Raw genomic sequence first — 24,537 nt, forward strand, 5'->3', positions numbered from 1 at the left:
TCTTGGCATTCGCTAATTACTTCATCCAGAACACCTGTGTATGTTTAACAGCTGTAAGCTATGTATATATTGAAACGCTGGTTATAATAAACTCAGAGTGGCCATCAGCCCTCTCCGCATCTATCCTGATGTGTACATGGATTGCGACACCGACACTAATCTTCCTCAAAAAAAAAAAAAAAAGAAAAGGCTGTAAGGATAATTTAATTCAATCCCTTATTTTACAGATATAGAAACAAAGGCCCAGAAAGTTTAAACTCAAATTCGTCCAACCAACATGTAGAAAAAACCCATAATTAGAACCCAGATGTCTTGCCTCCGTAATTAGTATGCCTTCAAGTCTTTCCTCTAGTAGGGATGTAAAGTTACTGAACATGTCTTTCAAGTTTCCTTCTTACCTCTACGTTTTAAACAAGTCATCTGTGTTGTAGTCAGAAATGCTCCCTATTTAACAAAGGAAAACAAGGAATCAATCTTTTAAAGTATTTTAATTAGTATAATCTCTTGAGAGCAATAACATATTGGTGAGTTTTCTGCAGTACATTCCTAAATAAATATACACAAGGCAATAGCTGGCAAAAGGGTAAAGAAAGAAGCGATTTTATTTTAAAATAAATGCCAAAAAACCAACTTTACAAAATAACTGTATCAATCTAAATTATTTTTAAATAGAAATAGGAACTGAAAATACATGCATCAAATTGTACTCTCATTCATTGACATAAGCATATTGCTAAACAAGTTAATAAAATCGCAAATACATAAATATATACAAATAAATGTACACACCCCAAAACAAGCTACAGACTCACCCGCCACTTCCTGAGACCAAAATCTGCACATAAATCTACTAGCAAATACAGCAAAATACCAATGTAAAGGAACACATATACATACATGTATAAATACCAGAACCCAAAGTGACATGTAGACATGTAACATGGGTGCTTATATACATACACATAAACACATAGATCAGTCAGAAATATCCCACACAGATACAAATGGTGATCTACAAAACATCCAATAATATTGTAACCTTTTCACTAATGGTGAAAACTCAACAAGTCACGATGAAATTGAGTTTAATAAAATGCTCATGCTTTTTGGAATGGAAACAGAAAAAGAAACCAGACTCTAAAGCCATCCCCCACTGCCACTGAAGTTTCTTATAAGTTGAAAATGTGAAGATAACTTTTAATAGCACAGGGAGGTTCTTGACCTTTATCTAGAACAAAGATTCCTTGCTAAATGAAATCACTGAAAGTGAACAGAGAAACATTCTGTAAAATGAGCTAAATTCTTTTTACTTTAAAGGCCCTGCTAGAGACTTGCTGCTGCTCTAATTCACGACTTGGGGAGGCAAAACTGAAAAAGCTGTTGCTGGGTTCAGGTGCTGTGGGAGAACCCACAAAAAATGGTCTGAAGTGAAAATCTCCATCTCCACCACCCTGATTTCGAACTGGTGTACTGTCCAAAGGAAACTTGGAATTGCTCCCTAGGAAAAAAATAAGGGAAAAACTTAGCATCTATTTCCTTACAGATCTTTAAGAACAAAAAGACAAAAGTCATTCAATAAATATTTTAACAGAACTCAACTCCTATGAGATGAATAAAATATAAGCCTAATGTTGGACAAAGAAAAGGACTATGATGGCCCCTCCCCCTACCATAGTATATACTGGCCTTCTTCTGTGATGCAGTTTCCAATGATAGCCATTACCTCATCACCAAAAGTAATTTGACACAATGAAATATGTTTTTAGTAGAGCTAGAATTTACAATATCTTATTTTATTCATTTGTTATCTATTTAATCTACTTCAAAGGAAAATCATATATATATACGTGTGTGTGTATAAAACTTTTTGTCTCAGGTTCTTTTTTAGAATAAATTTTTTAAAAAGACTGCCATAGGGGCCAGCCCAGTGGCGCAGCAGTTAAGTTTGCACATTCCACTTCGGCAGCCCTGGGTTAGCCAGTTCACATCCCAGGTACAGACCTACACACCACTTATCAAGCCATGCTGTGGCAGGCATCTCACATATAAAGTAGAGGAAGACAGACACAGATGTTAGCTCTGAGCCAATCTTCCTCAGCAAAAAAAAAGAGGAGAGTTGGCGGCAGATGTTAGCTCAGGGCTAACCTTCCTCAGAAAAAAAAAATATTGCTATAAACATTCTAGAAAATATATGACAACTATGAAAAACTGATACATACTCATGACCCAAGATCAATTAGAATAGCCTTAAGAAAAATCAAACAATAAATCTGATTAAATAAGCATTTAACAACTTCCACTGAACACTTCCTTGGATTCTGCAAGTTTTAAAGGGAACATGTAACTAAAGGGGAATGCTGACTGTATCTGCTTCAAGCCAACAATGGTAGCAAGAAGTAAAAGTAAAAAAGTGTGCACAAAAAAATGAACAGGAAAGAATTGGTGAACATGAAAGAAATCAAAATAAATGTGGACAGTGACAAGGAAAAAATAAGAACATCTACAATGCCCATAAACAATAACACTTTGATTGACTAAATTATAATACATGATTAACTGAAAGTTAAGCGGAAACTTGTTTTTGTTTCAATTCTTACATCTGATGTTCCTCATCTGATTACTTCATGCCTTTTCTAGGACATCATCTCCTAAATTTTTTTCCTCAGCCTATAGTGAAATTCAAAAAATGAGTATTTTGGAAAATCCAGCAGAAGAATATTCACTTTTTTGTATGTCAAAAATAATTTATATTAATAGTATAGTAAAAATCTATTGGATTCTGGGGCTGGCCCGGTGGCAGAGTGGTTAAGTTCGCGTGCTCCGCTGCAGGCGGCCCAGTGTTTCGTTAGTTCGAATCCTGGGCGCGGACATGGCACTGCTCATCAGACCACGCTGAGGCAGCGTCCCACATGCCACAACTAGAAGAACCCACAACGAAGAATACACAACTATGTACCGGGGGGGCTTTGGGGAGAAAAAGGAAAAAAAAAAAAAAAAATCTATTGGATTCTGTTATATCAAGAGTAGTATATGGGCTGGCCCGGTGGCACAGGGGTTAAGTGCACACCTTCCGCTTCGGTGGCCCGGGGTTCACCGGTTCGGATCCCGGGTGCAGACATGGCACTGCTTGGCAAGCCATGCTGTAGTAGGCGTCCCACATGTGAAGTAGAGAAAGATGGGCACGGATGTTAGCTCAGGGCCAGTCTTCCTCAGCAAAAGGAGGAGGATTGGTGGCAGATGTTAGCTCAGGGCTAATCTTCCTCAAAAAAACAAAAAAAACAAAAACAAAAACAAAAAGAGTAGTATAAAGTGGAGAGATCAGAAGAGATATGAGATTCATCACATCTGCCAAGGCACCAAAAAAGCAGAAAAGAGCTGTACCATCCTAGATTGTGCACTTCCAGAAGTCAGGAATCCTATCTGGATAATCTTTATATCCTCATTGCCTAGCATTATGCCTAGCAGGCTGGCATGTGAAACATGTTTGATAAATATTTGATGAATAGATGAATGAATAAACGAAAGAACAAACCAACCAAATAACCAACAATAACTTAAGAAAAGAACTGTGCAATCAGTATTGCCACATGAAAGAAACTAAAATATGGCCTTCTTGGAGGATAGCAAATGGTTAAGAGTGTAGGCTCTATAGATAGCTCTGTGACCTTGACCAATTTACTTAAACATTCTGTGCCTCAATTTTCTAATCTGTAAATAGGGATAATAATAATACTTACCTCATAAAGTTTTGAAAATAACACGAATACATGTAAAATTATAACAGTGCTTGGCACTCAGGAAGGAATCAATAAATGGCAGCTAATATTATTATTACTGCAACTAAATAGCTTTTCACTTAAAGTAGCAATTTGCAAACTTTTTCTTTGCAGTGATTTACTCTCTGTTCAAATTGAAGATGTAACTTAAATGTAAGCAAATAAAATGGATAAAAGCAATGATATACAGGTTGAGAAATGGATGAAGAACCTAGAGCCTACCACCATTCTGGCCTTTGGAGTCTCCACTGACTGCTTGGAATTGTGTAGAGTACAGTGTGAAAAATTGCTGATTAAGAACAGATATTGGATATTACACGTCCTTTCTTACCTAAAGGGAAGCCAAAAACACCGGATTGTGTGAATATGGATGGTTCAAGGGTACCTTCTTGGTTAGCAATGGTGATGTTTCGTAGCCTAAGGCTATCATAGAGGCCTTGAAGCTTTTGATACTGGCGATTTCGCTCCATAAGTTTCTCAGAGATGTCACTAAACTTTTTCTTGTATTCTTCTAGCACTTTCTTCATGGAGGTGACCTCCCCTTTCATGGATGTCAATTCCACATCCTTGCTCTGTATTTGCTGAGTATATATCTTCTCCATCTGTTTCAGATGGCCCTCAGCCTTGCTGAAATTGTATTCTTGATAGAGACGCTCCTGATGTACCTGTCCCAAGTGAAAAAAGAAAGATTTTAAGGTATTTATTAAATACAAAGTTATATATTGTAAAACTTTATACAAAGACAAAAAGAAAATAAAGATGCTTATACTGGGATATTATTACTTTAACATTTAGAACCAGGTTAAGAAGCAGTAAGGATGTACGATAGGATGGTTATTATAGAAAATAATGTTATGTCACTAAATACATAGAACAAAAGTCTGGAAGAAAACTCTCAAACCACTACCATTATACCAACAAAAGAAGTGAGTTTTTCTCTAACCTTAACAAGTGACATGTAGTCCAAAGGTTTTTAAGAAATATAATCCTATATTTCAAGTAACCCATTGTATGGATTAACAGATAAGATAGCCCCCAATTATTCCTGCTGCATGGTACTTATATCCTCTCCTTAAGTGTGGACAGGATCTGTGACTAGAATACAGGAAAAATGACAGGATGTCACTTCATGAGTACATTACTTAAGAATATAAAGTCTGTCTTACTAGCCCATTCTCTCTCTTGCTGGCTTTGTGGAAGCAAGCAGCCATGCTGGGAAGGCTAAAAAGGCAAGCAACTGAGAGCAGCCTCTGTGCAACAGCCTGCAAAATATTGAGGTCACAAAGAATCTAAACACAGACTTTACACCCCTCATAAAAATTAACTCAAAACGGATAACAGACCTAAATATAAAACACAAAACTATAAAATTCATATAAGATAACACAGGAGAATATCTAAATGATCTTGAATTTGGTGGTGACTTTTTAGATACAACACCAAAGGCACAATCTATGAAATAACAAACTGATAAGCTGGACTTCATTAAAATTAAAATTTTTTCACTGCGAAAAACAACATCAAGAGAATAAAAAGACAAGCCACAGGTTGAGAGAAAATATTTGCAAGACATATCTGATAAAAGACTTAGACAGAGAACTCTTAAAACCCAACAACACAAAAATGAACAACCCAATTAAAAAAATAGACCAGGGGCCAGCCTGATGGCGTAGTGGTTAAGTTCACGTACTCTGCTTCAGCGGCCCAAGGTTCATGGGTTCAGATCCCAGGCACGGACCTATACCCACTCATCAAGCCATGCTGTGGCAATGTCTCACAGACAAAATGGAGGAAGACTGGCACAGATGTTAGCTCAGCAATAATCTTTCTCAAGCAAAAAGAGGATTGGCAAGAGATGTTAGCTCAGGGCCTATATTCCTCACCAAAAAAAAAAAAGGGGAGCAGGGCTAAAAACCTTAACAGACATGTCACCAAAGAAGACATACAGATGGCAAATAAGCATACGAAAAGATGCTCACCATCATATGTCACCAGGGAAATGCAAATTAAAACAACGAGATATGACTACACACCTGTTAGAATGGCCAAAATCCAGAACACTGACAAAACCAAACTGGCAAGGATCTGGAGCAAAAGGAACTCTCATTCATTGCTGGTAGGAATGCAAAATCTTACAGCCACTCGGGAAGATAGTTTGGCAGTTTCTTACAAAAGTAAACATACTCTTACCATACAATCCAGCAAACGTGCTCCTTGGTATTTACCCAAAGGAGCTAAAGACTTATGTTCTGCACACAGATGTGTAAAGCAGCTTTATTCACAATTACCAAAACTTAGAAATCAATATGTTCTACAGTAGGTGAATGGATAAATAAACTGTGGTACATCTAACAATGAAATATTACTTAACACTAAAAAGAAATGAACTATCAAGCCATGAAAAAACATGGAGGAAACAAACACATATTACTAAGTGAAAGAAGCCAATCTGAAAAGGCTACAAACTGTACAATTCCAATTGCGTAGCAGTCTGGAAAAGGCAAAACTATGAAGACAGTAAAAAGATCAGTGGTTGCCAGGGGTGAGGGGGAAAGATGGATAAATAGGTGGTGCACAAAAGATTTTTAGGGCAGTGAAACTACTCTGTATGATACTATCATGGTGGATACATGTCCTTATATATTTGCCCAAACTCATAAAATGTACAACACAAAGAGAGAGCCCTAATGTAAACTATGGACTTTGGGTGATAGCCATGTGTCAATATAGGTTCATCATTTGTAACAAACGTACCATTCTGGTCAGGGTTGTTGATAATGGAGGAGGCTATGTATGTCCAAGGGGCAAGGGACATATGGGAAATCTCTGTACTTTCCTCTCAATTTTGCTGTGAACTTAAAAACTGCTTAAAAAATAAAGTCCATTAAAAAAAAGAAAACCAAGGCCCTCAGTCTGATACTCCACTAGGAAGTGAATGCTGTCAACAACCACATGAGCTTGGAAGAAGACCCTTCCCCAGTCAAGGTTCAGATGAGACTGCAGCCCCTGTCAACACCTTGACTGCAGTCTTGTGAGAGCCTAAGCAGTGTCCACACCTGGACTCTTGATCCACAGAAACTGAGATAATAAATGTCTGTTGTTTTAAGCCACTAAATTTGTTCTTTAAGCCACTAAGCTTGTTACATATCAATAGACAACTACTATAAACAGGATCCAATTCTGGCTTACCTTTGGATTCACTGCCCTTTAAATACTGACAGAAAGTGAAATATGAGCACTCTACTTTTTTTTAACCATTTTTAATTTCCCAATTCTATATAGTTTGATATAACTCCACCAAATCTGGGTTACCTGGCACTACTATGTGGTCTCTTAGAACTCTGTACTTCCCTTATCACTGTAGGCATTAAAAATATATTGTAAATGTCTGTTTTGAGGGGTTTCTTTTAATCTTTTTTTTTAAAGGCATGTATTTTGTTTTTTTTGTTGTTGTTTTTTAAGGAAGACTCGCCTTGAGCTAACATCTGCAAATCCTCCTCTTTTTGCTGAGGAAGACTGGCCCTGAGCTAACATCCATACCAATCTTCCTCTGTTTTATCTGTGGGACACCTACCACAGCATGGCTTGCCAAGCAGTGCCATGTCCACACCCGGGATTTGAACCGACAAACCCCAGGCCACCAAGGCGGAACATGTGCACTTAACCGCTGCACCACCGGGCCAGCCCCATTACTAAACTGTATTCTCCTTGAAGCTCATATGTTTTGTTCCTTTTTGTATACCCAGCACCTAAGAAGGTACATGAAACATAAATGTTTCCTGGTACTCAAAAAATATATGTTGAATGACTAAGTAGGAAAAAAAATGAATAAATGAAGTAAAGAAAAATTCATTTCTGACTACCTTAATAACCCATTCACTGGTTTCCACCATATCTGAACAGATGAAAACAATACAATATGTACTTTAAGATATAATGTCTATTCATTCAGTCAATAAGTATTTACTGAGACTTAAGATCAGTTAACTATGATGGTCTCTGAGGATCCAAAGATATACAGGAATCAAAACTTGACCTAAAGAATTCTCCCAACTAAAGGAGATGAACAAGTATATAGGTAATTACAACATAGTATAAATAATACAATAAAGGTAAGCATAAGAAGATACAGGAGCTTATAAGAGGGGACACCTTACTCAGAAAAATACAATAAAAATATTTACTTAACAGATAACAAATAGAACCTTTAAGAAGCATTATTATAAATGCATACACAAGACATAAATATACTCAAGGACATGATTAAAGTTCTCCACAGGAAGCTCTTTCTAAGAAAACACCAAAGGCAGAAATCATAAAGGGAAAGAGTTAAGGATGTGAATCTGATGATAAGAATGCTCATCACAGCATTTTTAATAACTTATAAACAAATTACGATGTAATGCAATCATTAAAATAATTACATCAAAAACACAAATATTTTCAACTTCTGTATGTCAAAAAGATCAATAAAGACTAAGAAAAGATAAGTGAAGAAACAAAATTTCTTGCAACATCTGAGTTAAGTATATATAAAGAATTTTTACAAATCAATAGAAAAAAACTACAACAACTGAAATAAGCAAACTGAAACAGGCATTTCATAAAATAAAAATAATTTAAAAATATAAGAAAATGCTGTCATCTAAAAGTCACCCACAAAATGCATATTTAAAGAGCAATGAAATTCCATTTTACTCATATCTAATGGATGAGTAGAAGGTGTAGAGACCTACGTCTCCTCATATACTTCTTAGGGAAACACAAATTGATGTGATCTAACTGGTGGGTAATTTAAAAACACTGCAATTTTAAAAACTTTGAAATGTATTTATCCACTTTCAAGAATTTAATCTTAGCAAATAATTAAGGATGCGAATTTGATGATAAGAATGCGCATCACAGCATTTTTGTTATAACTTGGAAATAAATTATTATACAATGCAACCAATAAAATTATAATTAAAAGTATTTAATAAAATATTCATAATAGTCATAATATATTGTCAACTTCACCTGGTCACAAAAACAGCATGTACAGTATTATACTATTTTTGTTTAGACAAAATATATAAATATTTATTTATGCACAAAAGTCTAGTAATACACAAACAAAAATATCAACAATGATTATCTCTGCATGATGAGATTATAGGTGGTTTTTTATTTTCTTCCTTTTGGATTTTCAACAATAAACATATTACTTTTGGTAAAAAAATGAAATTTATTAAAAAGAAAGTTTTCCCTAAATTCATAAAAAATAAATACAAACACAGTGAAGGAAAAACATCAGAAGCTTCCACACAGGCCTCAAAAGTATAGTCTCAGAGAAACCAGCCTGAGCACTAACCTGATACGTCCAGAAGGCCAGTGCTCGGGAGCTAATGTCCAACACAATCTCTGGTCGAAGTCCTGCCAATACCATGGCTTTATATTCCTCTGATGGACTGAGTTCTGTGCGGACAATATCTAGCTTTCCAGAAAGGGTACTATTGCAGGCAGGGCAGATAGCTGGTGAACGACTAAACTCACCACTGCCATGCTGATCACAGAAGATGTGAGAGCAGGCAGTCACCCAGGCATAACCAGAGAGTTTGATGCGACACTTGCGATAATTACAAAGCAGCATGTCTTCACACAAAGACATACCAGCCAGTGAACTCTCCAGACGCTGAAAAGAACCCTAATAAGGGGTAAATGAAAAGGTCAAATAAGTTGAATTGCAGTGAAAGTGAAATAAATAAATAAATACATAACTAATAAATAAAGCATGTTTTTATTTTATTATGATAAAATAAGGTACATTTTATTAGGTTTTTGCATTTATTATAATCATATCGAATTTAGTCACTCAACAATATTAATTCTGCTCCTTCTTGGTGAGAATCACCACAAAGGCCATGAAAAAAAGCTTGAAGGAAAAAGTTAAAGACACAGGTGGTTCCAAATCTTACTAAAGTCAAAAGTACTACGTACAGGGAAAAAAAAGTTTAGGAACATTTACAAAGCACAAACAAATAAAAATTAAATGAGTGCTTTTCGCCATTCCTCAACACCTAAACAAAAATCCAAATGTGCTACCGTTCACAGTTTGCTAGAATATTTTAGTATCACTGCTCACACTCGGCAGATATAAAAGCTGATTTCAGCCATTCTTTAGTGCAAAGTGTTTTAAGTTAAAACATTTTAGGGTTTTCATTGATGCTGATTTCTCAGAGTCTTTACCTGTGTTGCCTTGACTAAAAAAGCGCAGCAACCTGATACCTAATGCATCCAAGTAATTGACCATTACGAAGCCTGAAAATCTGGATGAAAGCAGTTTTTTCACGTGGACAAAGAGAACAGATGAGTGTTACCAGACGGGAAGGGCGTTGGGGGGCGTGAGTGGTGAAGGGGCACATTGATACGGTGACTGACAAACAATAACGTACAACCGAAATTTCACAGCTATACACTATTAGGACCCCAATAAAATTTTTAAAAAGCAGCTTCTTATCAATTCAACAATTCACCTATTCATATAAATTCTATTCAATGCTATGCTTCTATCTAAAACATTCGTAAAACTATATAAATAGCCTCGATTGAGTGACTTTTCCATACGGTGTCCGCTCTCACTGGAGTCTGAGTAACCCAAATGGGCAGCAATCCTCTGGATACACCACAATAAGTCACAGATTGCGTACAGTAACAGCGGCACACCAACTAAACACCAAGGGAGAATGTTCACATTTATCAACTGACAAATCCTGGCAGGAATGTCACCTTAGTCACAGGGGTCGAGAAGGACGCTCCGCCACTTCCCCCCCGAACGTCCCCGGGCGGGTCCCCACAAGCCCGGCGGCGGCCGCGGAGCGCCACCTCAGCAGGGTAAGGGGCGCAGCGGGCGCGGCCCGGCTGGGAGCACTTCTGCCGCTGAGACCCTCCTCGGGCAGAGCGAGAAGGGCGGCTAATTCCCAATTTTCCACCAGGAGGGGGAAGCGGTCAATTTAGCGAGCTGTCCAAATCATGGAGGGCCAAGTTTTTGAGAATTAGACTCACAGACACTTCCTTCTGGAGTTCTCGGCCTGGTTTCCACGCTCGACAGAGAAAATAATAACAAGAATAATACCAATAAAATACCTAACCTGAGGCACCAAGAAAAAGCGCGGGAAAACGCCGTTGCCTCTACAACTACTTGAGGAGCGAGGATTCACCACGCACGTCGCCCGTGCGTCGGAGAGCGCATGCGCAGAGTGCTCCCGGAGCCTGCCGGGCCGGGGGAGCAGGGGTTCTAGCCGATGAGGATCCTGGGAGCCGTCGGGCTGTGGCGCGGGGACTCGGGCTGGTCAGCCACAGGGTAGCCGCGTCTCAGACGCTGTGAGGCCGCGAATCCGTCTGCGCCTAGCCTAGGGGAGCCGCGCAGATCCTCTCATTGTGTGCCCTTTTCAGCGCTTGACTGTGCGGGAGTAAAATCCTGGCTGTCATGGGTATAACATTCGAGGTCAAAGTCTAAGAGCAGAGGGGGGCGCTTGAGAAGGCAACCAGGCCGGCTTGAGGCCCGGCCTGAGTGCGCGCAGGTGTTAGTTCTGGCAAAATTTGGCGACTACCTTAGCCTGGGTGGCACAGGCTAAGTAGTTTCCGGAAAAATTCGCAGAAATTGTGTGATACCTGTAACTGGATAGCTGTCACCTCCGTGTTGAGGTAGATTCTGCCTTTTTAATTTTTTATCCACCTTGAAAGAGACATCTTCCCAGCTTTTACACATCCTGTATATACATTTAAAGCAAATAGAACTGTCCTTGATTTAGAAGTCTGCCTTATGAAACGTTCATTACAGCGCTTGAAATTGAGAGGATCAGCTGTCACATGTTTTTTTCTTTTTTTGGTGAGGAAGATTGCCCCTGAGCTAACTTCCCTGCCAATCTTCCTCTATTTTATATGTAGGATGCCGCCACAGCAAAGCGTGATGAGTGGTGTGTAGGTCTGTCCGTGTCATCCCTGTAGACAGCCCCCCCGCCCCGCCCCCCAGGGGCCTGCGAAGAGCATAACCACTAGCCATCTGCTCCGCCCGTCACAGCTTTTTTGAGGTTTTCTGCCTGTGTGCTCTCCTAGACCTGCTTCTAATTATTTAAATGTTTGTACCTGTTTTACCCTAATTACTATTGTTACCTTATTACTTTTTCTTTGCTTGCAGTATGATTTTCTGCCCAATCTCTGAGTCTGTTAGAATTCCTATTAGAAATTAAGCTGAGGAGGGCTTGAGGGGTCCTTGGGATATAAGCCTTAATGCTGTTTTTTGTAGCCACTTTTCCAGATGATGTGACCCTGAAATAGGTAACAGATACCATCCAATAAGTCAGCAACTCAGTGGACACCAAGCCCAGCTAACCCTTTTATGGGTTATGAATCTATAATACTAAACTTTTCTCCTTTAAACAAAAACCTGTCCTTGTTAAATAACTTTCTGCTAGCTTTTTGTCTGTGTGTAATTTGCTCACTGTAATCAGAAAGGGCCATCTTGGCCTTTGTATACATTTCCCAAAATGTCTTGTGAGTTCAGAGTAGTAACAATTCTAGTGGTGCAAATTGGATTCAAAGAAAATTCGGAGTTCATGTGTAAAGCATGTAATGACATCTATTTTAGCTATCTGAGCCTTTTGTGCGTTTTCTGATTTTAACTATGCCAAATGTGGAATTAAAGTACAATAAGTGTACAATCTCATTTAAAGTTATGAAACACAAAGCATTCAAATTCGACCAGTACCTAACTTTGTGATCCTAGCCAGGATACATTTTCACTGCAATATGTTCCCTTCCTGCTTCTTCAAGATCATCCTATTGATTCCCAAAACCTTAGTGTTCCCCCACACCGTTTTCTCTCTAAATCAGTTTCCAATTTCCAACCCATTTGGCTAAAAGCCTGTAGGAATAATATATTTTATATATACACACTTTTTGGGTGCGGGGGGAGGCCTACATATTTTGCCAGATAGAAAAAAAGGGAGGGAGCTACAAAGTCTTAATATCCCAGTAGTCTGGAACACTGGGAACTGACAAACCTTCTTGGTGGCATGTGTCCTTTCCTGTCATGGCATGGACAAACCCTTCACTGGTGCTCCTGGGGATGAGACCACCGAAATCACTCAAGGCTGGGATACAGAGACTCATTCACAAAAAGAGCTTTTTAAAATATTGGCTTTTATTATCAAATATCAAGCATATCAAAAATGTGTGGAGAATCACCATCACTCAGCTTTAATAAACCCAAACCTTTCTCACATTTGCTATTTTTTAATGCAGTAACACTGCAGATACAATTGAAGCATTCCCTGTGTACACCTCAATCTACCTTTCTCCTCCTCCTCTGAAGGTAAACAAACCAGATTTTGGTATTTATGCATGCTTTTACACTTTTAAAAGTGTACACAACACTTTTGCGTGTTCTAAAACTGCTAAATCTTATCACACAGTACATATCACTTGGTCATTTTTTTTAAGTCATCATTATTTTTGAGATGTAATCAAGTTAACACATACTTTATGTTAATTCATTTTAACAGCCAAATACTACAAATATACCACAATTTATTTATCCATCCTTCTAATGGACATTGGTTCCAGGTTTTTACAATTAAAAACAATACCACAGTGAACTTTCTGTATATCTCCTTGAGTACACATGCCAAGAATTCCTATAAAGTATAATACCCAGAGATTGGGTTAGTGTATAAGCATCTTCAAATAAACTAGATGCTGCCAAACCATTCTCCAAAGTAACAGCAAATTTCAGTGACACCAGAAATGATGAGAGCCCAACACTCCAGACTTAGCAACGTGTGGAAGTGTGAGGTTTATGTTGTTTTCATTTTTGCCCATCTAATGGCAGTAAAATTGTATATCAATGTTGTTTTAATGTGCAATTCTTTGATTACTAGTGAGATTAAGCATCTTTTCCTATGAATGACTACTCAGGGATCCTCATCTATGAATTGCCCATTCATATCCTTTGATCATTTTCTTGATTCATATGGAGTCCTTTGTCAGGTGCATGGTATGCAAACATAAGTTTAAATTTTAGTGTGCACAAATTTATCACTTTCCTTTTTGTGCTTATATGTACTCCAATGTCACAGTCTTTGCTTTTCTATAGGTTTAAATTTTGCTTTTCACTTATAGATCCTTAATCTATTCTTTCTGTGGTAAGGAGTCTGGATAAACTCTGTCAGCACAATTTGTGCTTATAAATTACTTATACCATTTAATTACAGGTTACTTTCACCTTTCAAAACTGGTATTTTTACCATGAAGTTTGATTTTGATCTTGTGTAGATATTCTAAGTAAATATCAGGTATATTATGAGTATTTACATACCATATTTCTCCAAGAGTTTGAGATAATTATTCCATTATCTTTGAATCTTAGACTGTTAGCATCATCTACTCTAAAACTAATTTGCCACTTCTATTTGTTTTAATAGAAGGATCTTAATCTAAAAAATAGATTTCGTACTCTAACAGAAGTGATTATAGTTGCATACCATTTGTGTGATTCTGGTATGAGCATGAGTATTAAATCTCATTCCAAAACACAGTGAGATGTACCAGACTTCCATTATTTGAATGAGTATTTGGTACCCTTTGCATGTTAAATATACCCTCATGGATGTAAATACAGTATACAGGGCAAAAAAAAGTCCCAAGGTATTAATTTAGCCAAAACAATTAAGAATATTTCAATATTAAATATAAAGCAGAAATAATGACTGTTTAACCGTACATGAGTGGTAAGTGCAATTTCTATCAGTGATAAATATCCAGTAAAGCTATAAATAAACTGTTCATAATAAAAGATTTCCTATTAAATATCAGTAAGCTTTTATATATCTATTCCTTACGTACATACGTTGTTTTGGCAGTCATTCTTCATTGCCTCTTGAAAGATCAAGTCATAATCAAATATTGAGGTTTTTTTTTAAGACTGACACCTAAGCTAACATCTGTTGCCAATCTTTTTTCTTCTTCTTCTCCCCAAGACCCCCCAGTACATAGTTGTATACTCTAGTTGTAGGTCCTTGTAGTTGTGCTATGTGGGACGCTGCCTCAGCATGGCTTGATGAGCAGTGTTAGGTCTGCACCCGGGATTCAAAGTAGCAAAACCCTATGCTGCCGAAGTGGAGCATGAGAACCTAACCACTTTGCCAAGGGGCTGGCCTCAAATATTAAGAGTTTTAAGTAGACTTATTGTTACCAAGATAGTTTAATGTACCTACATGTACATTTTACATCAGAATCAAAATTTAAGTCCTAGTTATTCCATGTAAATGTCTTGTGGAAATGCCATTACGATGGTTGCCATTTTCCAGAGATTAAAAAAGGAAGAAAAAAAAAATCAAGGGAGATTTCCATTCATTTCAACTATTTTTTGAGTATCTATTCTGGGCCAGGCATTAGGGATAAGGAAGTTATTCTGCTGTCATGAACTTTACAATCTAGCAAAGAATCGAAGGCTGATAGAAATATTTTACTCTTTCCTTCGCTGCCTCTGACATTTTTGTAAGTTGATTCTATAAACCATTTCTGGTGAGAAGTCAGCTTCCATCTTTAATTTGAAGAATCATCTACCTTCATGCTGCAAAGAAAAAGATATTTTCAACACTGCCCTGAAATGTGTGAACAACCACTCAGTAGAAAACTGAGTAAACCATTTAAAATTTAAACATGAATGACTTCAGAGTATAATATTTCAGTCACCCCTAGAATCAACTGACTAGAGCTTTTTCTTTCATAGCCCTAGATCAGTGCTATTCAAATACTACTGTAATCAAAATGTTCTCTATATACTATATCCTCATGTTTTAAAATTAATTTTGTTTTTTGTTTTTTTTAACCACAGGCACATTTTCTTGGTCTAGAATCACCATCTGCTTTGTAATTGTTTGACTCCGCAAAAATCAGAAGGCACTAACAGACAGCCAACCCATCCTCATGGTGCCCTGAGTGAAGACAAGTCAGCTTTGATATGTGATGGACTAAAATCCCACTACCTAAGGCTTCAAGCAGTGAGAGGAACAGCCATCAAAGTTTATCTCCAATCATTTTAGGAAACAGTTAAAGACATTAAGTGACTTGTAGGAATCACTACATCTAAATTTTTAAAGAGTCAGTCAAGAACTAGAAGAAAGTATCAACTGGTCCAGCTAGATACACAAAATGAAGAATTAGATGATAAATAAATTAGTGCCAAAAACAAGATTAATTAATTAAAGAAAATGTTATTGAAACAATTTTATAGGGATACACACTATAGTCCTTATTACCATACTTTGCCTTATTCTAAAACTAAATTAGGTTTTGGGTGCTAGGGGTAAAGATAATAAGGGATAGGCCAATTGGCAGAAAGATGCTCAGAAGCAATCAAAACAAAGAATTTCGGACAACGTGTTGTGCAGGTGTCAGAAACTGCCAAGTCATACGAGGTCTAAGATAAATACACACATGGACTCTGATGATAAAATAGCTAACATCTACTGAGCATTTACCACATGCTTAACAATGTTCTAAACCCCACATGTTTATTACCTAATTCATTCTTCAAAGTCGAGTACTATTCTTTTGACGCAGATACTATTATTATCATCTTCTAAGATATAAAGACACTAAGACACTCAGATCTTAAGAAACTTGCCAAGGGTACATAGCTGGTTAAGTGATGGTGGATGGGTCTGAACCCAGTCTGACTCCAGAACCCATGTGTAACTGCTATACTATGCTACCTGTCAACGTGTTTAATTGACATTATAAACGATACAATTTGTAGCACCTTAGCACCTAACCATGAAGTCACAAAGCTGAATTTTCAAAGATTCATATGTGTGTCAAAACTCTCAGTTCAACATAAGCCTTACCATAAAAGAAAGATGTTGTCACCATCTATTACATATCCAGGACTCACAGCACCCAGGAGTTCCAGGCTGGGAAAGAAGTGAGACTCAGATCTAGTTTCAGTAACGTGAAATTTCATTTCTGCAAAAGCGAAAAAATCATTTCAAGTGCTGATATTACTTTGAATATTTGTATTTCACCCTCATATGTACCCCATTATCTGCTGAAACATGCAAGCACAGGAAGAGAATATAGGCCTGTCCCATTTAGGTTGCTTAAAATAACTTTAAATTATACAATATGTGAATATAATAAAGTCAGAAAATTCAGGTTAACAAGATTACCAATAGCCCAACTCTAGGACAATAATCCCTACTATCTGAGTACGGATCTTCCTCAACTTACAATAGGGATATGTCCTGATAAACCCATTGTAAGTGGAAAATATTGTTAAGTTGAAAAAGCATTTAACACACCTGACCTACTGAACATCATAGCTTAGCCCAGGCTACCTAAAATGTGCTCAGAACACTTACATTAGCCTACAGTTGGGCAAAATCATCTAACACAAAGCCTATTTTATAATAAAGTGTTGAATATCTCATGTAATTTATTGAAAACTGTAATGAAAGTAAAAAACAGAATGGTTGTATGGGTAAAGAATGGTTGTTAAGTGTGTAAGTTCTTTACCCTCATGATGGCATGGCTAACTGGGAGCTCCAACTCACTGAGAGTATTGAACTGCATATCACCAGCCCAAGCAAACATCAAAATTCAAAATTTGAAGTGTGACTTCTACTGAATGCATATGACTTTTGCACCATTGTAAAGTCGAAAAATCATAAGTTGAACCATTATAAGTTGGGGATCATCTATATATCTTTTCAGACGATTTCTCAAGTAAACATAACTGTATAAAAATGTTTAAGCAGAAAAGGGATTATATATATTGCTCTATAACTTGTTTTTAACTTAATGTATCATGAATACCCTTCCATTCCAAGAAAGATAAACCTGTGTTATAACTTTTAAGCAACCATATAGTGTTGCATTATATGAGCTTGACAAAAATTGATTTAACCAACTCTAAGATCCTCTTAATCTTATATATAAACTAATAAAATAATGATTAGTTTAAAAACTGCCAAGATAAGTGTTGACAGAATTCTACCAGTTATCAGTGTTTTATCTGTAGTGTTTAAATTTTTAGATTAAGGATTCTTGACCTTAGTTCTATCTCAAAGAGATATCACAAAAGATCAAGGCACAACAAAGTATTGTATCAAATTCATGATTCAAAGATTTAAGAATCCCCTGGGATCATGGCCTAGATCCCAGTAAGAATTCCAAGAAGCAGAATTCAATTCCAAGTGTTTGCCCTAGCTATAGTCTGCTCAGAGCATGTGTTTAATCAGGGTCATCAGCTGAAACACGGACTTAACATGCATTTCATCATGGCAAACTACAAATGACTGACTGGTAAAGGGCAAACCACCGCCTACTACTTGTCCCTAAACCAGGAAAACCCTGTTAAGATAGAACTAAGGCTTCTTCAACTACCAAATTTCAGCCACAGAGAACACTGAGCACCAAAACTTGCTAGATGATTAGAAATCCAAATGAGGTAAAAATGAAGGTTTTCTTTTACACTTACTTCTGGTATTAGATGAATCCAGCTTCTATCTAGGAATCAAGTTGAACTACAGATCTATCAGCTACCTAGCATCATCTCTGGAAAATAAAAAAACAGTAAGTTAAAAAATACACAAAGGTTATGATTAGAAGACTTAAATGCGCACCGGCCCACTCCACACCAAGCCATACCCGCACAGCCTCGAGGAAAATTAACCTCAAGGAAAACTGTTCATTCTTTATTTGAATCTCCATTCAGTAACATAAATTGACCCATCTATTTAGAGAATGTCACCTAATTCCCAAAGTCATTAGATTAAGGTGTGACTTCTGCAAAAGCTCAGCTTTTGGTATAAATTTAAAAGTTTGGGTAAAACTATACTGTAACTCTAACCAATCTCTGAACGTTTATAAAAGTCAACAGTCTCACAATAAGACAACAGGTATGCAAAAGGAAGGAGCCAGGTGCTGGTGGCAACCAGAGCTTGGAAACCATGGAAACAAATTCAGGGAGACGGGGCATAAATGGCACGGATTACTGCCAGCCTCTCCAAGTGCATGGGGTATGTGACTGCAGAAAACACTTGTAACCAGTCATCAAATTCACGAAATCCTAAAAACAATAAAGCAGGGGTAGGGGAGGAAGGCCAGAGCCAAGAACTCATAAAATTCAGATAAATGAGAAGGTAATCCAAAATAGTAAGTTTTTTTTCAAACATATTTCAATTTCATTTGAGCTAATGCAGATTGCATTTAACCTTTACTCTTGGTAAACTTTTATCACGATAAATTAAAGAAAATCTTCCCTTGACATAGCAAAATTGAATTAGCATCATCTGGAGCCCAAGTCAGCCACAAGACGGCAATATAAGAAAGCAGCTTTCATTTCCTCTTCCAGAATTTGAATGTAATCTGAACTTTCAGGTGAAACAGACTGGACATGAAGTTCATCCCTGCAAGCAACCTTCAGACTATTCCCTATTCTTCACCTAATTACTAACTAGAATTTTTTTTCTATCACATTTAAGGATCATTTAAAACTTATTAACCAAAAATATTAGTTATACTTTTGTCACGTTCCTTTTCATGTAGCAATGTGGAGATTTAAAAATCCATAACCTAAATACAATCTAGCTAGAAAGACATGCTTCATGAAAACTAATGTCCATGGTAAGTACCAAATAAATGAGAGAGCAAGTTATGAAATGTTAAGAAAAGAAGAATCATTGGTCAAGGAACACTTCATGAAGAAAGAAGATGGGTCTTGAATGAGACTTAAAATTGCACTTAAAATACTGTATTATATATTTGAAAGTTGCTGAGAGTAGATTTTAAAAGTTCTCAGAAGAAAAAAATTTGTAGCTAGGTGTGGTGATGGATCTTAACTAGACTTATTATGGTGATCATTTCACAATATATACAAATATTGAATCATTATGTTGTAGACGTGAAACTGTTATACGTCAATTATATCTCAATTAAAAAAACCGCACTTTCCAATAGGTAACACCACATGCTGCCATTTAAATAAAAATTAAATTCCTCAGTCACACCAGTCACATTTTAATTGGTCAAGATGGCTATCATACGGGACAGTACAAATATAGAACATTTCCATCATCACAGAAAGTTCTGTTGGACAGGAGTGCCTTAAAGGATGGGTATAACTAAAATAAGCTGACAGAAAGGAAGTGGTAATCATTCTTAAAAATCCCTAATATCTGTCAAGAACTATAGAAATCATTTCAGTCAAACTTTACAACAACCTCATATTTACGAGGAAATTTGAGGCTCAGAGAAGTTAAATGAATTTCTTAAGGTCACCTAGCTATTAAGAGCTAGAATTTAAACCTCATTCTGTCAAAACTCCATATTTTCAATTCACGGTGCCACTACCTACATGAAATAAGGAGAGCTACAGAAGATGGTTTGCTTAGAATGTATTAAGAATGACATACGGGCTCAGTAGGTCAGAAAGAAACTGAGGTGTTTTAAGGAACCCAGAGATATAATCTGTTATTTTACTCCTTTCTTGTCTTATACTTGAACAATGTTTAATTATGTAAAATGTTTCCAAATCAACAGCATGTGAGATTAACTAAGGAAACGTAGACAGGAAGCAAGATATGAAGTTAGAGGTTTCCGTAGTTTTAACAATGTCTACCTCAAAACTCCATGATCCAAGTACTTCTTACAGGAAAATAATTATGGATTTAAAGGTGCAACTTCTCTATTTGTCTCATCTAACAAACAAAACCCAGACTGCAAAGGGCCTGGTCTTTGTGTCCTTGGCACATAGCACAAAGCCTAGCACATAAATCCTAATATGAAGTATATGATGCCTTTCCCAATGTGTGATGCTCCCTACAGGATTCTAGTCATGCTTCAGCAAGTGTCATTCTACTGCATGAAGGCCATTTCATGTACTGAATTATTTAGGGAGCTAAAGTAAATATTTTATAAATACCCCATAACAACCAATGACCCACTCATTTTGTTCCCTGTGGGCAGTAGTAAATGCTTCAAAGTACTGGTGCTTATGGCCAATAGGTACATTTTAAGTATGTGAACAGATGCTTCATGAAGGCCTGATACAAACTGCAAATTGATAATACTCAATCAGCTAACGCTTCCATTTTAAGATTATGTTACCACTCAGTTTTACCTAGCTCCATTCCAGTTTCCTCAGTGCCAACTGTGTATCCAGCATTATGAGATACAATGGTAACTCAAAGAACCTCCTATCTTTTTTAGAGGGAAAAGACACATATATGTGATACAGAGAACACTTTAAGGCATCATATCTTGGTCAAAGTTCAAGTACTTGCCTGTATGGTCCCATCAGCCTTTAACCATTCCTACTGAGAATGTTCAGACCCAGGCCCTTGATTTTTAGGGGGTCTGCCGCAGATGTTATAGAGGCTTCCACAGTGCCACTTCTGGACTGGCACACAGGATGCTGAAGACCTAGGCCTGCCTTCCTCAGTGGATTCCATCTTCAACCTGAAGCAAAAGGAAACAATACAAAACTTTGTATAGGAAGTAAATACTAAACTGGTTGCTTGGCATAGTTCTCTTTTAGAGATAGCTCTATAAGTCACTGCTATCAGAACAGACTCCCACGTTTTGTTTCCCACTCATTGTCAGCTATTTTAGGCAAAAATACCAACTGTTTTAACCTCTCAAGTGCAGGAGGAATCCACTCAGAGCATATATGAAATCAAAATGGTGAGATCAGAAACCCTGATGATGCAGCTTATTCCAAGAGACCACCATGGCACTCAGTCCCAGTCCCACTGCTGGTGGAACAAATGAAAATACACTACCTGAGGGCTTTGGGTCAAAACAGCAGGAAGGACTAACTTGAAATCAGGATGCAAGAGGCAATAAAACCTTCTACTCTGTTAACTTGATATTATATTCATTTCATAAGACTTTGACTAGCTTAGAATTTATAAAGCACTTTCCATATATTACCTCATTTTACAAGTATTATGTCATCTCCATTTTACAGGCATGTTAGCAAGGTTTAGAGACTAAAATGGTAGGCAACTCAGCTTAGTGGTTAAGACAATGGATTTTGAAGTTGGACAGAACTGGATTTGAATCCCGGCTCCCCTACACATTTGTTGTGACTTTGGGCAAGTTATGCAACCCCTCTGAGCCTCAGATTCGCTTTCTATAAAGTGAGGGCAAATACCACCTACCTCCTGGAACTGTTGTGAAGATTAAATGAGGTAAAATAAATATAAAATACTTTGCACTATAGCTGCCATGTAGTTAAGTGTTTAATACGTTGTTTCTATTATTAAGTGTCCAAGCTCAACCAGCTAATGAGGAGGAATGCAGATATTCTGCCTAACAATTTCACACTTTTCACAATAATCTTGCAGTCAGGAAAGTAACTCATATATTCATAAGGGCCCTTCCAAATACAAGATTCTATGTCTTTTAAGAAAAAAGGAGAAAAATTTGCTTCCCTCTTCCCCTCATTCCCCACTTAACAATGAAGACTCCAATGTATTCTATATAAAGATCCTCCTTAAGAGCTAAAGCATACAGCCACTGGAAAGAAACTTATTTTTCTCCTAATCAGCAAAACTTCCTAACTGGAAAACTAGATGTTTCACAAGATACGATCTTAGCCTTTTAAGACTTTTAAAATAAATAGCTTTGGAGGAATTCCCAGAGGCTTCTTCTCTTACTTTGCATATTTACAACCCAAAAACATTTCAGTTTTTCCTAACTTAATGCAAAAATATGAATTCACTCACTTAACACCATAATTTCAGGAAGATATCCAGCACACATTTTGCTAAGTAAACATTGCAAGCATGCTCCTTCTGCCCCAGTGAGTACAAAGACCACGTGGTCTCTCTGGTTCATGCTGTCTTTCCTTCTCAACATTAAATATGTGTTCACAGCAAAATAAACCACCCCTTACTTAAACTGAAGTGGGCAAAGTATATTCACATAAAAGCCATCAGCGTGGTTTTGCTTTTAATAGAAAAATCCTTGATTGCCCAATCAAGATATTTAGAGTATTGGTTGGTTTCTAGTCTTCACTAGGACCTGGGACTTGCAAACGCAGGAGAATTAAAATGTACTTGTCTGAACTCCTCCTCCCCAGATCTACCTTCTCACTCAGGAAGATATAGGTTTAAAATAGCTTTGGAATAATAACAATTACCTCCAGGCATTTTTCAGGAACACAGGCACTCTGTATATAAAGCAGAATCTGTTGTTCCTAGGTCACCAGTTCTCGAGGAAGGAAGGCAGACCCAGGACTGCAGAGGCCCACGTGGAAACAAGCCAGGCAGAGCATTTCACTGCCTTCCTCCAGTCTCCACACAGCCAAGATTAATCGCCTTGCCTCTTACACACAGTCCAATGCTGGCTTGAAATAAAGGCCTGCTACCAAGAAATATGGCTTAAATGGAAGAGAAATTCAAAACAATTAGGGAGCAAAATTAAGTGCACACTCACCAGCCCACCACCAAAACGGAGAGAGAGAAAGAGGAGAGACAGGAAGTCGCTTTGGGAAGTGGCCTCAGAGCCTGATTGGCTAATGAGTTAGGATTCCTTCCTCCTTTACCCTAAAAGGTGCTGACATCACCAGCCCCCTCCTTCACCTACTGGTCTCTTTATGGACCAGGCATGCTACTTGCACTGTTTCTAGATTTAATTTTTTAAAAGAAGGTTCCTTTAGAGTAAATGTACTTAGCACAAGCAAACACAGGCTAATTCAAGCTATTTATACACATTCTTGTTTAGATGGGTCTACTGCAAACAATTTTCATTCCTTTAGGATAATTTCCTATCCTTTGTGACCTCCATATGGTTAATTTATGCAAGGTAACAGGTTTCATTATAACAGTCTAGGTCTATTCAAGTTAAAACCTACCTTCAGGCTAATATTCGAGTTAACAGACTTAGTGGATAAAAGATGAGGGTTAAGAGGTTAAGGGGTTAGGCTTAGAAGTAAAACTAACCTGTATGAGCAAACCTGGTTAAACTAACCCTTAACTTTCTAGTTACTTCTTCACCATTTACTACCCCTGGCTCAATTCTTGTCAATTCTTCACAAATTTATTGTTTCTTTATCTAACAGGTATAAAAGATTCCTGCTGTCATCACTTCTTCAGGTCTTCATTCTCTTGTGAAGGCTCCCGCGTACATGAAAAAAGTCAATAAAATTAGTATGCTTTTCTCCTATTAATCTGTCTTTGTCAGTTTAATTTTCAGACCCAGCCAGGGACCCTAAACTGGTTGAGGAAAACTTTTTCCTCCCTTACAGTAGCAAAGGGAAAACTCTATTTCAAGGTGCTGCACAAGGATGTTCTGGGACATGTTTCAAGTAAATTGTGATCGTTTCCAGAATGTTTTCAAACTGCACAATCTGGAATAAATTTCTTAAACTCTCTGAGACTCAATTTTCTCCTCTCTATCATGGGGATTGTAATACCTACCTCCCTAACATATATATAAATATATGAAAGAGTCTAGCATAATGACTAGTCCATAGTACATGCTCAGTTCTGTCCTCCATCCTTCCTTGCTCATTCCCTATTGTGGTGTATAGAGGAGATGAAAAAGCAAGTGACTGCGTGCCTGAGTTCACTTATGCTGTTCTACTTGTGCGCATATCATACAATTCTTTCTGGATACAAGTAAAGCAGAGGAAATCAGTTTTTGCTCCTAAATTATGTGTGTTTACAGACCTACACTCACCCATAATTTCCTACTTTTAACAGTAGGAAGGTTA

General features: G+C 37.3%; 1 protein-coding gene and 2 non-coding genes across 7 annotated transcripts; all 3 read right to left on the reverse strand.

Moving 5' to 3' along the window:
* Positions 1-469: 469 nt before the first annotated feature.
* CCNB1IP1 (cyclin B1 interacting protein 1) lies at positions 470-23,303 on the reverse strand. Of its 5 annotated transcripts, XM_044765233.2 has the most exons (7): positions 23,259-23,303; positions 21,101-21,275; positions 18,295-18,371; positions 16,664-16,781; positions 9,127-9,459; positions 4,108-4,441; positions 470-1,498 (listed from the first exon to the last, which is right to left on the reverse strand). In XM_044765233.2, exons 4-7 carry the CDS (start codon positions 16,664-16,666, stop codon positions 1,296-1,298), a joined length of 873 nt encoding a protein of 290 aa, XP_044621168.1. In that variant the 5' UTR covers positions 16,667-16,781; positions 18,295-18,371; positions 21,101-21,275; positions 23,259-23,303; the 3' UTR covers positions 470-1,295. The 5 variants fall into 5 exon arrangements, 3 of the variants coding, with proteins under 3 accessions (XP_044621168.1, XP_014699991.1, XP_044621169.1); XR_011501483.1 differs by lacking the exons at positions 470-1,498; positions 9,127-9,459 and having other exon boundaries at positions 4,310-4,441; XR_011501482.1 differs by lacking the exons at positions 470-1,498; positions 4,108-4,441; positions 9,127-9,459 and adding an exon at positions 15,252-15,387.
* On the reverse strand, positions 15,689-15,836 carry LOC123283646 (small nucleolar RNA SNORA79). Its single transcript, XR_006524322.2, has one exon. It is a non-coding gene; the product is annotated as a small nucleolar RNA SNORA79 (small nucleolar RNA).
* LOC123283655 (small nucleolar RNA SNORD126) lies at positions 18,028-18,104 on the reverse strand. Its single transcript, XR_006524331.1, has one exon. It is a non-coding gene; the product is annotated as a small nucleolar RNA SNORD126 (small nucleolar RNA).
* Positions 23,304-24,537: the final 1,234 nt, after the last annotated feature.

Source organism: Equus asinus, chromosome 2, assembly GCF_041296235.1.
Source record: "Equus asinus isolate D_3611 breed Donkey chromosome 2, EquAss-T2T_v2, whole genome shotgun sequence".
In the NCBI taxonomy this organism is placed as follows: Eukaryota; Metazoa; Chordata; class Mammalia; order Perissodactyla; family Equidae; genus Equus; species Equus asinus.